Consider the following 18,581-nt stretch of genomic DNA (forward strand, 5'->3'; position numbering starts at 1 on the left):
ATATATATCTATATCTATATATCTAGATATATAGATATATAGATATATATAGATATATAGATAGATATATATATATATAGATAGATATAGATATATATATAGATAGATATATATATATATATAGATAGATATATATATATATATAGATAGATATAGATAGATATATATATATATATATAGATAGATATAGATAGATAGATAGATATAGATAGATAGATGATATATATATATATATATATATAATATATATATATATATATATATATATAGATAGATATAGATATAGATATATATATATAGGGGCCCAAGTGCACTGCTTTGCCCGGGGCCCATAATGTTGTTAAGATGGCCCTGCCTATTGACTTTAAATCCCGATATTTACACTGTCACAATTATGCACCCTACCTGTCCCGTTGTAGCGTTCGTTACACAATGAGGCTCCGTGTGATGTTCGGTACCTGAAATATCGCTGATTTCTTCTCACACCTCTTAGAGCTCTTAGAGGGATGGTTTGGGTACCATAATAACCAGAAGTGTGCGCAGTCGCACATTGCACCAGTCTCCTATGAGACCTCGCGCTGAATTGAATTCCCCCCTTTGTCTCTTTTTAATTTATGGTAATGTAAGCACATATGCAGAGGTCAGAGCCTTCCTTTCATTGTATTTATAATATGTGTATTATACAAATATTGTTTACCTACTGTTCCGGCCTTCATTAACCAATGTTGTGCTGAGGTAATGAATTCAGGTTTCACATTTTGCGTAATTGCCTGTTGGAGAGAGGAATATGTCACCTCTTATGAGTGAATCACAGCACTGCAACTGCAGGACACTGGACTACACATATTATTATTATTATTATTACCATTTATTTATATAGCGCCACTAATTCCGCAGCGCTGTAGAGAGAACTCATTTACATCAGTCCCTGCCCCATTGGGGATTACAGTCTAAATTATCTAACACACATACAGACACAGACACAGACAGACAGAGACAGAAAGACCATGAAAGACACAGACAGACACACAGACTAGGGTCAATTTAGATAGCAGCCAATTAACCTACCAGTACGTTTTTGGAGTGTGGGAGGAAACCGGAGCACCCAAAGGAAACCCACGCAAACACAGGGAGAACATACAAACTCCCCACAGATAAGGCCATGGTCGGGAATTGAACTCATGACCCCAGTGCTGTAAGGCAGAAGTGCTATAGTGTTTAGTTGCTGTATGACAGCATCATATTTAAACTGGCAATGAACATTTCTGTTGATATCTTATTTATATGTATCTACAGTATAACAGATAACCCATTACATTCTTGATGATAATAGACCCAGTCACATGATGTAAACATCACTTGCAGGTGGATAGAGGATGAAGGAAAGGTGAAATGGGAGCGTCACAGCCTTTAGCAATGAGCAATTATGGGTTGTGCCTCAACCCACTTAGACACCTTGTGAAAGAGTTTATATGACAGAGACACCTAAGGCCTGATTCATGAAGGAACACATACTGAGCGCAACCTGCGTTTGGTTTAGAATACATATATTTTGGCTTTGTGCACGCCAAATTCATCAAGGCATGGATCTGAAGATATTGCACCGTGGAATTCGGGTGTAGGTCTACTGTGCTCTACTACACAGCACACTGCACGATACGTTCAATGCCTATGTGGATTATACATTTGCAAAAGAACGCACACAAAAATAAACGAATATGTAATTAACGCCACCAGTTAAAAATAAAGGCATTAATGATTAAACATTAATAAAAAAAATATTTTTTTTACTCATGAAATACATTTATTAGTATGCTGATAATGTCTACTGAACATAAAATACATTATAGTTGCTCCTGATTGTAAACACATGTTATAGCATGCATACAAGACTGTCATCACCAGTACACAGGACTTAGACTAGACCTGTAGCTGAAGCAAGAGATACGGCATAAAAACAAGTAACTTTGAAATGCTCAGAGTTTGATTCGGACGTGGTTAGATACGCTCAAGTTTGGCATGCCCCTACTGTACACTGACTACAGCAAAATGCCCTTTCCCGGCCCCACTCACTCCCCAAAATCGTAGACCGAAATAAGTGTCCTTTGCGTTCTAAGATGGAGCAGACAGGGCTGCAGTTACTGGCGTATGTCCTGGTTCTGGGTAAGAGCAGAGTGATTGTGTGCCTGATACGAGCCTTGAATCAGCAGATGCCTGCCTTGAATCAGCAGATACCTGCCTTGAATCAGCACATACGTGCCTTGAATCAGCAAATACCTGCCTTGAATCAGCAGATACGTGCCTTGAATCAGCAGATATCTGCCTTGAATCAGCAGATACCTGCCTTGAATCAGCAGGTATCTGCCTTGAATCAGCAGATACGTGCCTTGAATCAGCAGATACCTGCCTTGAATCAGCAGATACGTGCCTTGAATCAGCAGATACCTGCCTTGAATCAGCAGATATCTGCCTTGAATCAGCAGATACGTGCCTTGAATCAGCAGATACCTGCCTTGAATCAGCAGATATCTGCCTTGAATCAGCAGGTATCTGCCTTGAATCAGCAGATATCTGCCTTGAATCAGCAGATACTTGCCTTGAATCAGCAGATACCTGCCTTGAATCAGCAGATACCTGCCTTGAATCAGCAGATACGTGCGTTGAATCAGCAGATACCTGCCTTGAATCAGGCCCCTAGTGTTCTGTCTAAGTTTAGTGTCAGGTCTGCTGTAAAGATGGAAGACAGAAAGCATCAGGAATGCTGAGTGATGGGAGGTCTCCCAATACAGCAATGTTCCTCTGCCACTTGCCACTGTATAACTATATATATATATATTATATATGCTCATCAAAACTTAGTGGGGTTTCTCATTTATACTATACATTGTTTTGTATCTTGTAGCAATCTTAATCTTCTTTGCTGTAACACAAAGCCTATGCATCACACATAAATGGGACTATTATGTTATTTGACCCTATAGAATAAGAACAAACATTATTTTATTTATTTTAAAGCAGAATCTAACACATGAAACTAAATACTTAATTATGTATGAAATATTATGACAGATTCTGTAGAATAGGATAAGTAAATATACAGATTACTTTGAGTCTTAGAGGTACCAAATATTTACCCGATAGAGTTTGTTCTTTGTTTCGTAAGTATCCACCTTCTTGTCTTGTTTCTCACTCACAAACTTTATCATGTTTCTTACAGCCTCACAGTCTGTATTGTTGACCAGATTGACAATGCAACATTTAGTAAATCACATTTAAATCAATTTAGGAAAAAGCTATCAGGAAAAAAAATTAGATAGATATAATGTAGCCTTATAAAATGGATACACTGTAGTCCTTGCAGAGAAAGTCATGTGTGACCATTGTCACAATCTGCGGTGCCCAGTGTCTTATTACATATTCACAGGAACTGAATGACTCTGTAGTTCTTATATCTGTGTGACTGAGGAGGATTCACGCAAACATTAAGGGGGAGATTTACTATAAAAAAAATATGTTCTGGTGGGTTAGATACACTGCGCATCACCGGTCATTTTGCCCTCCAAGACACTGGATTTACTATCCTGCTGTCAATGCGATGAGCTGCAGTTTCAAAGTCCGTAAATCACATGTAGTTTAGGGGAACCACTATTAGCAATGTTAAAATAAAAGAAGGAAACATCCCCCTCCCTTCCTCCAATGCTACTCAGCATTGGGCCCGGTCCTCTAGGTTTTAATGTAACTTTTACCCTGCACCATTAGTTGTTTGTTGTTTTCACTATACCTAAAGTGATGATATTTATTTTATTTAACCAATGTGCTCTACATCATAGTGAGTGTTTCCTTTCCCATTTTGCTAATTGTATATCCCTGTACACAACTCCATTTTGAATAATTCTAATTTTGATACTTGATAGATGTGATCACAGCGTTTTCCTGTTTTGAAAAGATATTGGGGTAAAGTTATCAAGCTGCAATTTTCCGACAGGTTTGAAAAAGTGGAGATGTTTGCCTATGGCAACCAATCAGATTCTAGCTACCATTTTGTAGAATGTACTAAATAAATGATAACTCGAATCTGATTGGTTGCTATATGCCACTTTTCAACATCTTGATAAATTTACTCAATAATCTTCTTCTTCATTTGGCCAACAAGCCAGCTACTTTAAATTTGGATGTTCTTCATAGAAGCATATATTATACTATATATTATATATAATAGAGAAATATTTATTTTGCGTTAGATAGAAACCACAATGCATTACCTTTGTGCATTTTTATTGAAATTGGAGTTTTTCAATGTTTTATTCCCTTCATTACTTGTACACAGTCTTCTTACCTTTGTCACTGGCAAGCCCGAGCCAAGCCTGTGCGGCCATATTGGAATATGTATCACGGAATATGTGCACCTAGGAAAACAGGCAGCAGACCATGTAATGTTTCTTGCAGCATTATATTACCACAGGTGCTATATTATTAGACATATACATGTTTTATAGGAGACACAGTATCTTACTGATAGCTGAATTTCTTTCAGTAAATTTAAATAGCAATGGATAGTATATGAGTTCGGGAACTCATTTTAAATTTGGTATAAATCCTGTAAGACAAAAAACACAAGAAAAAATAAAACACTCTACTTGTTCTGTACTTTTTCATGCCTAAACAGAGCAGAGAGACAGTCAAAGGAGAAACTTCTGGGAGAAGTGGGAAAATTAGAATACCATAAAGATGTGTGTAAATAAATACCTCTAGCAGACATAAATATTTATCATCCAGATTATGGCCAAGACAGTAGATAGTACTGTTGACTCCTATACATCAATAAATACTGACTATCAGAGCACAAATCCCTGAAGGAGCGGAACAATCAGAACACCATGTTATGTGTGCGTTGGGAAACATCCTTAGTTAACATATTGGGTGACCTCAAAGAAGCAATACTTAACTGACTTATATTTTTAATGAAATTAAAATTAAAGTGTAAAGTTATATCTAGGTGGTATAGTATAGTTACAGGTGAACGACAGGCAGAAAAGGAAAAATTAAGGCATTGCGCAGAATCCTCTTGGTGGCACTGTGCATCTCCATCTACAAAGATGAACCTAGCACCCAGCTCTCTGCCAAAGCATATAGTTCTGCAGCAGTTTGCAGCATTTGTGGAGGAGTACAAGTTACTGCCCAATGGGAGGAGATGGGCGAGGTGGGGGTGTTCCTTGTATGTATGGAGTACACACGCCATTGGGAATACTGAAACAAGAGGTGGCGAGGGCACAGTGTTCAGGGAATTCCTTGCTCTGTGGAGGTCAGATCTCATCCTGTACTGTACTGGTATGCATCATATTGCATCATATTGTACACTTTGCTGTAGAAAAATATTTTTGTTGTGTTTTCAAAAAAATTTTTTTTTAAAAAAAGAGCTTAAGTTATAATAAAGAGCCACGTTTTATGAAGGCGGCCTCAGAGTCCTCTCACTCACACAATTCATTTAAACTATAAATTCAAAAACCAAGCGGCATGTACATATCCTACTTGTAGGAGAATGTGAATATTTTAGTGCAAGACAAATTGTAATACACCCTGATAAAACCAACAGAGGGAATCCTTCACCAAAGTAATAAAGCAATAGGACAATGCGCAAAACTAATGTCTCATGTCTTTAGTTTTAAACTACAATAAACCACAGTATAATAAACCAGCTGTATGACAAACTGATTATCCCACTAGGAGTTTCTTCTCGGACAGCCTGCCTGCTTTACTCATATATGGGAGTCACTAGAACTTTAGCATCTACCTGTTTGATTGTATTCTGGATGTTATATATTTATGTTTACTACTTTAGTGTCATTAGGAGTTATTGTAACATACTGCAGTTGAATGTTAATGACTAATAATGTTTGTTAATGTATTAAACTGTAGGGAGCTTTTTCTTTGAAATCACATAATATTATTCATACCTGATATTAAGGCAGGCAAACAGGTATCGGGAGAGAGCCACTAGACTTCTTAAGGCTAGTGGGTAACTGACCTAGGTTGAATTTTACTTTTTATTTCAGCACATGGAATTGAAACATTATTGTAGCAGAAGTTAACTTTTTAAGTAATATGCTATCTTTTTTACTTTAAGGATTATTCTGTTGGCATAGACAGTGGTGCAGATTCCCACATGTTTAGATATTATTATGTAATTTGCATTGATTGTTTGTTTAGTCGGTGCTTGCGTGGGAGGGCTCATCTTTGCCTTTTATTTGTCGTTAACACCTGTCCATCCATATTGGAGGATGGGTCCACAGAACAGAAACACATGCTGTTAAATGTCCTAATATAAGTCTATGCGTGTGCCTCTTTATTTTTAATGAGTTGGCTTTAAGGAGTGCATCAATCTGCTGAAAAGACAGCTACCAACCAAGGCTAACCACGTTTTTAATATTAGACAGTATTTGGGTCTCAAAAGGACCTGACCTCCAACTATGCATATTTGTCTCAATGGAATTGCCTCGAACACTGTATATGCAGGGAACCACCTATACAGTAACACAGGTCTAAATATGTTGGAGATAAGTGTTTGCTCAAGGGGAGCAATGTAGTAAGCTCATTTGTGTGCTTTATTTGCTATATAATGGTAATTGGGAGATATTTGGCATCTGATATATATCCCTAAACAGTGTTTCTGCACACAAGGTATAAATACATCTGGGCAATATGATTAAACAAGAAGAGAAGGCACTTTAGAAATTATCTTCAAACCTCAAAGAATATGGGGTCAAAAGAGTCGACAGAGCTATGTTGCAGCACAAATTAAGTCCTGGGGGTATATTTACTAAATTGCGAGTTTGAAAAAGTGGAGATGTTGCCTATTGCAACCAATCAGTTTCTAGTTAGCATTTATTTAGTACATTCTACAAAATGACATCTAGAATCTGATTGGTTGCTATAGGCAAGATTTCCACTTTTTCAAACATGCAGTTTAGTAAATATACCCCCTGATATCAGGAAATAGCTATCATTTAGTCCTCACAAGGTCCAAAAATGTAATAAATCTAATTGCATGTGACAAATAGCCAAAAACAGATTTGTCAGATGTACCATTACTTTATTCAACCAAGTTAAAATAACATTTTTGATTGAGCAATTTCCTCTGTGGTCACATAATAGCAGAAGAAGTTATGAATGTTTCAAAGACTATTTGCACATTATATGATATGTCGTATGACTATGGTTGCCATGGTAATTTCATGACAATTAGCAAACTATAACTCACTAACAGCAGCTTGAATCAAAACCCTAAGGAAGCATGAATAGCTCCATGGGGTGGATTTACCAAAACTTCTAAAAAAGAAAAGTGGTAGCTAGAATCTGATTGATTGCTATGGGCAAAACACCCATAACAACCAGATTATAGAAATCATTTTCTAGAATGTACTAGATAAATGATAGCTAGAATCCAATTGGTTGCTATTAGCAACACATTTACTCTTCCTTTTTAGACGTTTTAGTAAATCTTCTCCATATCTTCTATTACATGTAACCAGAATGATTTTTTATAAAGAAACAGACCTTACCTTTGCAGGCACTACAGCTTTAATGTAATCAATTGGCGCATGCAAGCAGTTTTTTTGAAAGCATGAACATTGTCTTGAACACTCAGAAATTCCACGTTGTGCTTCCTGAAACATAAAATGACTGAATGGTTGTGACCTGTATTTGCTCTATCATACTGTACCTGGCTATGCTGTCCACTCTGTGTCCTTTTGGGCTGCATGTCAACTGCAAAATCCAACATTTATTTGAAGTGAAACTAAATGCAAATATGAAAACACTTACAGTAACACTTTGTGTAAGAGCCACCTCTCTAAAGGTGGTAAGTGGCTTATCAATACAGTTCTATGTTGGATATTGGGACAAATGTTTTCAGAAATATGGAACCAATCACTGAGCAACCTATAACTCATACATTGACATACGTTGAGGGAATCAACTATGTATTGGACTAATGTAAGCACATTTTATCAGCCTACTCCTTTTGCAGAATCTGGGTAATTGGTAGATATCTGGCAGATTTATCTAAATATTTGATTATACAAGAAGAAAGGGCTTGTAGTTGTTTTTAGTAATACATTTAGAACACAGCCCTTCATCCTTATCTACAACTAATTCGGTATCATTCAGAAGCAAGTTTGCCAGTATTAGTTCTAATGAATATATACAGTGTATTTTTGATATTGGGGTGGACTTTCACAGAAATATAATAAGTGGTTTTCTGAGTCAACAGAGCTGACATAACGGTAAAACAATACTCCACTAGAACATATTAAAGATAGATTTAGTTCCCTTTTAAAAATATGTAAGTCAATATAGAAGAAATGAAAATATACTAGATAGAGGAGTGAAAAAGAGATAAATAACATTTTTCATTATTGAATATCACAATACATTGTTCATAAAAGGGTTTTACCAGTCTATGAACTCCAACACAGCATATAAAAAGTATTGCATTTTTAACAGGAAAATACTGATTTCCTGCAGACAAGAGATGTGTTCTCTTGAACTGGAATATGGGGCAGGTGTAATTTTGCTATTGTTGGGTGGATTGGGGGCAAAGCGGGTTTGGCACAATGACATGACAAGTTTGCCCTAATATTTCTATTCAGGAATGTTGGAAGGTAACTGCTGTATAATACTATGTATTATGTGTGTATTTTGCCCAGGACAGTCTCGGTTTTTATCTCCAAATATATTTAGATCAATATGTTTTTTTTTCCAAAAAACTGGTTTAACTGGAATATACATAAATTGTATAAATAGTATCACCAGCGGTGGAGGTGGGGGTGTATACGGTGGTATACCATACCGTCACTTCTCCTACTGCCTTCATTGTAAAACTATCACATTCCAGTCACTTACATTCCCATAAAATTTTTCATGCCTCCACTTCTAAATTCCCATACCGCCACTCCTCAATTCCCATACCGCCGCTTCTCAATTCCCATACCGCCGCTTCTCAATTCCCATACCGCCACTTCTCAATTCCCATGCCACCGCTTCTCAATTCCCATACCGCCACTTCTCAATTCCCATACCGCCACTTCTCAATTCCCATATCGCCTCTTCTCAATTCTCATATCACCTCTTCTCAATTCTCATACCGCCACTTCTCAATTCTCATACCGCCACTTCTCAATTCCCATATCGCTACTTCTCAATTCTCATACCGCCACTTCTCAATTCCGATATCAACACTTCTCAATTCTCATACTGCCACTTCTCAATTCTCTATACCGCCACTTCTCAATTCTCTATACCGCCACTTCTCAATTCTCATACCGCCACTTCTCAATTCTCATACTGCCACTTCTCAATTCTCATACCGCCACTTCTCAATTCTCTATACCGCCACTTCTCAATTCTCATACCGCCACTTCTCAATTCCCATATCGCTACTTCTCAATTCTCATACTGCCACTTCTCAATTCCGATACCGCCACTTCTCAATTCCCATATCGCCACTTCTCAATTCCCATATCGCCACTTCTCAATTCTCATACCGCCACTTCTCAATTCTCATACCGCCACTTCTCAATTCTCATACCGCCACTTCTCAATTCTCATACCGCCACTTCTCAATTCTCATACCGCCACTTCTCAATTCTCATACCGCCACTTCTCTATTCCCATACCGCCACTTCTCAATTCCGATACCGCCACTTCTCAATTCTCATACCGCCACTTCTCAATTCCCATATCGCCACTTCTCAATTCTCATACCGCCACTTCTCAATTCTCATACCGCCACTTCTCAATTCCCATACCGCCACTTCTCAATTCCCATACCGCCACTTCTCAATTCTCATACCGCCACTTCTCAATTCTCATACCGCCACTTCTCAATTCCAATACCGCCACTTCTCAATTCCCATACCGCCACTTCTCAATTCTCATACCGCCACTTCTCAATTCTCATACCGCCACTTCTCAATTCCCATATCGCCACTTCTCAATTCTCATACCGCCACTTCTCAATTCCCATACCGCCACTTCTCAATTCTCATACCGCCACTTCTCAATTCCCATATCGCCACTTGTCAATTCTCATACCGCCACTTCTCAATTCTCATACCGCCACTTCTCAATTCCCATACCAACACTTCTCAATTCCGATACCGCCACTTCTCAATTCTCATACTGCCACTTCTCAATTCCGATACCGCCACTTCTCAATTCTCATACTGCCACTTCTCAATTCCCATATCGCCACTTCTCATTTCTCATACCGCCACTTCTCAATTCCCATATCGCCACTTCTCAATTCTCATACCGCCACTTCTCAATTCCGATACCGCCACTTCTCAAGTCTCATACCGCCACTTCTCAATTCTCATACCGCCACTTCTCAATTCCGATATCGACACTTCTCAATTCCCATACCGACACTTCTCAATTCCCATACCGACACTTCTCAATTCCCATACCGCCACTTCTCAATTCCCATATCGCCACTTCTCAATTCTCATACCGCCACTTCTCAATTCCGATACCGCCACTTCTCAATTCTCATACTGCCATTTCTCAATTCTCATACCGCCACTTCTCAATTCTCATACCGCCACTTCTCAATTCTCATACCGCCACTTCTCAATTCTCATACCGCCACTTCTCAATTCTCATACTGCCACTTCTCAATTCCAATACCGCCACTTCTCAATTCCCATACCGCCACTTCTCAATTCTCATACCGCCACTTCTCAATTCTTATACCGCCACTTCTCAATTCCCATATCACCTCTTCTCAATTCTCATATCGCCACTTCTCAATTCTCATACCGCCACTTCTCAATTCTCATACCGCCACTTCTCAATTCCCATATCGCTACTTCTCAATTCTCATACCGCCACTTCTCAATTCCGATATCAACACTTCTCAATTCTCATACTGCCACTTCTCAATTCTCATACCGCCACTTCTCAATTCTCATACCGCCACTTCTCAATTCTCATACCGCCACTTCTCAATTCCCATATCGCTACTTCTCAATTCTCATACTGCCACTTCTCAATTCCGATACCGCCACTTCTCAATTCTCATACTGCCACTTCTCAATTCCGATACCGCCACTTCTCAATTCTCATACTGCCACTTCTCAATTCCCATATCGCCACTTCTCAATTCTCATACCGCCACTTCTCAATTCCGATACCGCCACTTCTCAATTCTCATACTGCCATTTCTCAATTCTCATACCGCCACTTCTCAATTCTCATACCGCCACTTCTCAATTCTCATACCGCCACTTCTCAATTCTCATACCGCCACTTCTCAATTCTCATACCGCCACTTCTCAATTCTCATACCGCCACTTCTCAATTCTCATACCGCCACTTCTCAATTCCAATACCGCCACTTCTCAATTCTCATACCGCCACTTCTCAATTCTCATACCGCCACTTCTCAATTCTCATACCGCCACTTCTCAATTCTCATACCGCCACTTCTCAATTCCCATACCGCCACTTCTCAATTCTCATACCGCCTCTTCTCAATTCCCATATCGCCACTTCTCAATTCCCATATCGCCACTTCTCAATTCTCATACCGCCACTTCTCAATTCCCATACCGCCACTTCTCAATTCCCATACCGCCACTTCTCAATTCCGATACCGCCACTTCTCAATTCCCATACCGCCACTTCTCAATTCTCATACCGCCACTTCTCAATTCTCATACCGCCACTTCTCAATTCCCATATCGCCTCTTCTCAATTCCCATACCGCCACTTCTCAATTCTCATACTGCCACTTCTCAATTCTCATACCGCCACTTCTCAATTCTCATACCGCCACTTCTCAATTCCCATATCGCTACTTCTCAATTCTCATACTGCCACTTCTCAATTCCGATACCGCCACTTCTCAATTCTCATACTGCCACTTCTCAATTCCCATATCGCCACTTCTCAATTCTCATACCGCCACTTCTCAATTCCGATACCGCCACTTCTCAATTCTCATACTGCCACTTCTCAATTCTCATACTGCCACTTCTCAATTCCCATACCGCCACTTCTCAATTCCCATATCGCCACTTCTCAATTCCCATATCGCCACTTCTCAATTCTCATACCGCCACTTCTCAATTCCCATATCGCCACTTCTCAATTCTCATACTGCCACTTCTCAATTCTCATACCGACACTTCTCAATTCTCATACCGCCACTTCTCAATTCCCATATCGCCACTTCTCAATTCTCATACTGCCACTTCTCAATTCTCATACCGCCACTTCTCAATTCCCATACCGCCACTTCTCAATTCCCATAATGACACTTCTCAATTCCGATATCGCCACTTCTCAATTCCCATACCGCCACTTCTCAATTTCCACTTCGACCGCTGGGTATCACTATTTATCTGTATTTGGAACTCCAAAGATGGATTGTATAGATTGAATAAACCTTATGCCATTGGCGAAACCTTGCATTGGTTTTCAATTCAAAATGAGATCCCTATGATGTGATAACTATGTCCAATGTAAGGAGATGAATGGGACTTGAGAACAAGTTTATAAGATCCTTTGGCACAATGCTTTGATATTACCATGACATCCTTGCCAGAATACTATAGGCACAAAAGTACACAATATTTTGTGATGATTTAGAGCCAGGAAAACAGTTCACAAGTGTGATTATCATTCATGCATGACTACCAAGAAATCATCACTAGTGTAGAGAACATTATATGAGCTTACAAAGCCTTAAAAAAAGGAGTGAGTTTTCTCCTGGACAAAACCATGTTACACTGCACATAAGTTAAATACTGTCTTTTTTTTTTTCATGTAGCACACAAGCACTTGATACCTTTATTTGTACACTGAATTTTAAAGTTGGTCTAGGACATACAGTCAGGTCCATAAATATTGGGACATCAACACAATTCTCATATTTTGGGCTCTATACACCACCACAATGGATCTGAAATGAAACTAACAAGATGTGCTTTAACTGCAGACTTTCAGCTTTAATTTGAGGGTATTTAAATCCAAAGCAGGTGAACGGTGAACTAAGATGCAAAGATGCTCCTTTTTTTTTTACTTACTTTCCTTAATGAATCAGGCCCTACATGTTTAAATCATGCTTTTTCAGTTTGCCAAATTGTTTTCCCAATATGGGCTATTGAATATTTTGAATCTTAAAAACACCAAATATAAATGCATTGCTATTTTATTGTTACATTTTATTATTTAATATGTAGCACACATATAACACCGCCACGAGCTCTTTGTTACAAACTGTAAAGGCAAATGAATGTACTGTTAAGAGCACACCAGTGTGGTGTCACTGGATGTATACATAGATAATGGTATCCTTAAAGGAAATCCTTCAACAAATACTCAAACTTTTTTTTTAAGCTAGCAGGTACCTTAATACTTTCTCTCATAAAATCAGTAATTTACAACTAAATTCAACAACTAAAATCAAAGCAGAAACTGTCCTACTGAAGTGTAATATTTACATGAATGAGCACTTTCACTTCGGTCACATACATGTACCTTTCTTCTCTGAAGAGATGATTTTTTTACAGTTGTAATAACCTGGTTGGTTATGTAGTGTGGTAACCAAGAATATCCTGAAAAAAGACCAAAAGACCAGAGTAAAATGTAAATATGGTGCTAAAAATAAAAACCTCACAATGTGTAATAATATTTTAAATGTAGTCACACAAACAAATATAAAAATGTTTTATAAGTTTGTTAGAACTGTATCCGAGATAAGTCTGTGTTCTGATGGATGACGACTTTTTCTCCGAACACCAGACTTTCTGTTTTGCAGAAGAAGTACAGTCTTTACCAGGGCCGGACTGGGATTAAAAATCAGCCCTGGCATTTAAAGCACACAGGCCCACCTCTGTTCTAGATGATGATAATAATAATAATAATAATAATAATAATTACAGTACTTTTTGCAAAGCTCATTGTATCGTAATCAGAGACTCTATGAAAACCTGCTGCAGTCAAATAGATGTATGCTTGAAAAACAGTCCCCTTACGCCATCCGGTGGCTCTCCAATTTATGTGGAACTACAAGTCCCAGCATGTCCTACAATAGGCTGGCAGGTATACTAAGATGTCTAGTTCCACAGCAGCTGGAGCGCTACATGGGGTATGTTACTATAGTCTTCTGTAGATCAGCCGGTTGCGGTCTATGTTACCTGCCCTGCGCTGACCTTCTTCCGGTATCACCACCGTGGTCACTATGGAAACAAAGGCTGTTATACGGTGTCCCATGAGATACAAATATATTATGCGCAGATTGACTCTCTCTTTGTAGCATAGGGTGCATCAGTATCAGACAATGGTATGTACTGGGCCACCAAGAGAAAGTTGAAACTGTGTGCCAAAAAGGGCATGACCGCATTGTGTAGGGGGCGTGGTCAACATGGGCCGTTGATACATACATTAAAATAAAACATTACATTCATCACGCCACAGCCCCCAGGAACATTATGACACCCCCAGCCTACTATACTTATCTATGCTTCTGGTGCTGCTGACATCCATCAGGGTGTAGTGTGAGCAGGGAATCTCACGAGAATCAAATCTTGTGAGACTTTGAGCTCTTCGGCTTGGTCTGCTGGCTGTGTCCTATCCCAGGACTGGGAGCAGCTCTCAGCTTCCTCCCACTAACCAGAGCTGGATTAACGCTCAGGGGGCCCGGGGCACTAAGACAGGTGGGCCCCTATGATGTAACATGGTTATTATTTTAGACAAATACACAGGCAATACTGTGTGCACTACTGTTAGGTACATACAGTTCTGCCTTTACAAGCAGTGCAATGTGAAGCGGGACATGCCTCCCAACTGTCCTTGCAGTCAGACTAAATCCAGACTAAGCGACACAGTCACCCAAATTCAGGACTGTCCCACCAGATTCAGGACAGTTGGCAGACTGTCCTGCTCTCTCCTACCTGTTCTTGTCACTTTCACCACCTGTCGCTGCTGGTGTCTTTAGCTCAATTGCTGCTTGTCTGGATCCTGAAATGTTGGGGTCCCTATTTGGAAAAAAAATGGGTACATGAAATGTAGAAATCTCCATTTGATAAATAGATTTCCCTCCAACCAGCCCTGACATTAAATTAATAGCATATACATTTAATAATTAAACCTATTGCCCTCCCTCCACACAGCTCCAGCAATAAATTAATACCATTTACGTCTAATAAATATAACCATTTCCCACAACCATCCCGACATTAAATAATTCATATTCACATTTAATAATTAGCTCTCCTCCCCAAACTCAGCCCTTACTCCTTCTTAAATTAAGTTGCCCCACCAATAAATTAAATTGCCCTACTATTATCCCACAAATAAAATAGCACCCATTAAATAATTTTCCCCCATCTATAGTTCATTAAATTAATAGCCTTCTTCCCACCTACATTATATTTAGACCCACCCTCCCTTCCCTCACACATTATAGTAAAATATCTCCCCTTCCATTACACATTATATTAACATACCCCCTCCTTTCCCTCAGACATTATATTAACATACCCACCCTCCATCACACATTATATTAATATATCCCCCCTCACACTTGTTCCATCTACACTGTGTGGGAGACTCTTCTGTCTGCCTCTGGTGCTGCTCTGGCCACATGGGACCGCACCTGTCATGTGGTATGTGTTCCATGTGACTTCTGCCTTATAGGATATGAGGAGGCCACATATAGGGGGAGGGCAAAGGCGACTGGTCCCGGAGGAACCAGACACCAATCACTACACTGCCCCCGCTGGAGAGGATCTTAGAACTGACATAGGGTGGCCTGGGGTTTGTGCCCTCGGTCCCACAACAACTTAATGTCTAAATACGGTGTATGTAACTAGTCACACGCATGCCTTTTTATTATTATTAGTGTTTATTTATAGGGCGCCACAAACTTCTGCCGTGCATGGAGGTAGTACAAGCAATGTAGATATAGGTTACTTAAGCAATATGCTGTCTCTCCGGCGTTTAATTGACAATAGAGTATACACAAGAGCTGAACCCAACATTATGTGGTCACGCCCTTGTGGTGGCATGCAACCACCATATTACTCGTCTATGGAGGGAGGTGGGGCAAAAAAATTCTGTATCGGAGCCCCAAAATCCTCTTAGCGGTCCTGAGTATACACCTAAGCCCATCTAAAAAAAAACTGCAAAAAGAATTTGCAATGGAGAGGCACCATTGGATTCTACTGTGCCCAGCTACCTAACAGCTATATAATTACACTGTATTTGTACATAAACTAGCAGAAAATAGTACAGACTTCTTCCAAACTACCCTGATACTGTAAATACTTGGAATAATCTTTGGAAACAATGGGACTTGTTTTACAATACAACTTTGTGTGCAAATAAAAAACATGACGTGTGAGAGTCCTTTCACTTGTTTAACAGCAGTCACAAGCTAAATGTTAACACAGCTGTAAAAACAATTCAGGTGAAGCATTATCCAGTTTCACTAGTTTTTTCTTCCATTTCCGCATCATCCAGACAGTGAGCCCCACACAGGGAAAGGGGGACAATCGCAGTATATGGAAGGGACATTATCACTTCAGCTGATGGGACATTTATTGGTTAATGGTCAGAAATATTCATATACAGACACAGCAACATATTTCTCATTGTAATTACACCTTTTATATTCACTTGTGACTTCTGCAAATCTATCCGTTAGTGTACTGTCACCACAGTCTTAACAGTAAAATTACTATGTTTAAGAGATAAAAGATTTGCTTTGCATTTAAAGGTGAAAAGTTATAATATCATAACAATTGACAAACATATGTTGCTTCATTTTCAGCACAATGTAATGAGATATATTTATGTAACTAGGGCAAAGCAAAAATAGGGCAGACAGAATTTTGTATTTTTTGAAAAAGTGGTCCCACCTTCTATAGACATGTTTCAGTTTGTTTATAATGTTATATATATATATATATATATATATATATATATATATATATACATACATACATACATACATACACACAAAGTGATCAGTCACAACATTAAAACCACCTGCCTAATATTGTCTAGGTCCCCCTCATGCTGCCAAAACAGCTCTGACCCATCAAGGCATGGACTCCACGGGACCTCTGAGGGTGTCCTCTGGAATCTGGCACCAAGACATTAGCAGTAGTTCTTTTAAGTCTTGTAAGTTGTGAGGTGGGGCAACCATGGCTCTGACTTGTTTTTTTAAGCACATCCCACAGATGCCCAGTCAGCTTGATATCTGGGGAATTTGGAGGCCAAGGCAACACCTTGAACTCTTTGTCATGTTCCTCAAACCATTCCTGAATAATTTTTGCACTGTAGCAGGGTACATTATCCTGCTGGAACAGGCCACTGCCATCAGGGAATACCGTTGCCATGAAGGGGTATACTTGGTCTGCAACAAGGTTTAAGTAGGTGGTGCATGTCATGATTGTCAAATGAATGCTAGAACCCAAGGTTTCCCAGCAGAACATTGCCCAAAGCATTACACTGCCTCTCCGGGCTTGCCTTCTACCCATAATACATCCTGGTACCTTCTTTTCCCCGGGTAAATGACTGTCCACATGATGTATAAGAAAACGTGATTTATCAGAGCAGGCCACCTTCTTCCATTGCTCTATGGTCGAATACTAGTGCTCTCGAGCCCATTGTAGGCGCTTTCGGCAGTGGACAGTGTTCAGCATTGGCACTCTGACCGATCTGCGACTACACAGCAAGCTGCGATGCACTTTGTGTTCTGACGCCTTTCTATCATAGCCAGCCTTAACTTCTTCAGCAATTTGTGCTACAATAGCTCTTCAATGATATTGGACAAGATGGCTGGCCTTTGTTTCCCCATGCTCATCAATGAGCCTTGGACACCCAAGACCCTGTCGCTGATTCACCGCTTGTCCTTCCTTGGACCCTTTTGCTAGCTACTAACCACTTCATACTGGGAACACCCCACACGACCCGCTATTTTGGAGATGTTCTGACCCAGTTGTCTACCCATCACATTTTGACCCATATAAAAGTCGCTTAGTTCCTTATGCTTGCCCATTTTTCTTGCTTCCAACACATCAACTTCAAGAACTGACTGTTCACTTGCTGTCTAAATTATCCCAACCCTTGACAGGTGTCATTGTAACAAGATAATCAATGTTACTCACTTGTTACTGGTTTTAAAGTTGTAATTGATTGGTGTATGTGCAGGTCATATGCCACATTATCAGTATAGTATTATTTTGTGCCTTAAAAATATGGCAACTGTTAATGTTTTCTTAAATATGTTGCTGCCTTTTGTTCCAAAATGATCTGCTTCTCTTAGCAACTGAAAACAAACAAGGTGTACCAATCACAAAGGATGAATGTCATTCATGATGTTTTATGAGATATCACACCAATAATAAAGTATTAATAAAAGTAAATAATGCATATAATAGCGTATATGTTTTTTCACCCCCATATGGCTATGGGGTGAAAAAACAATCACATAGTGATTTATATCATAATAAAATAATAAAAACTTCTTGAAGGAAAGCACAGTCCAGTTGGGAATTTACACAGACACC

At 39.3% G+C, this 18,581-nt stretch overlaps 1 protein-coding gene across 1 annotated transcript in view; it reads right to left on the reverse strand.

The window, feature by feature from the left end:
• The window catches only part of LOC142105399 (uncharacterized), a 30,967-nt gene that overhangs the window by 11,922 nt on the left and 464 nt on the right, over positions 1–18,581 (reverse strand). The window contains exons 2-6 of the mRNA XM_075189509.1: positions 13,543–13,619; positions 7,721–7,764; positions 4,337–4,406; positions 3,135–3,226; positions 698–770 (exon numbers count right to left, since the gene is read on the reverse strand). Of these exons, the coding sequence (XP_075045610.1) occupies positions 698–770; positions 3,135–3,226; positions 4,337–4,406; positions 7,721–7,764; positions 13,543–13,619 (356 nt within the window). The remainder of the gene's footprint in view (positions 1–697; positions 771–3,134; positions 3,227–4,336; positions 4,407–7,720; positions 7,765–13,542; positions 13,620–18,581) is intronic.

The sequence above is a fragment of the Mixophyes fleayi genome, chromosome 1 (assembly GCF_038048845.1).
Source record: "Mixophyes fleayi isolate aMixFle1 chromosome 1, aMixFle1.hap1, whole genome shotgun sequence".
Lineage (NCBI taxonomy): Eukaryota > Metazoa > Chordata > Amphibia > Anura > Limnodynastidae > Mixophyes > Mixophyes fleayi.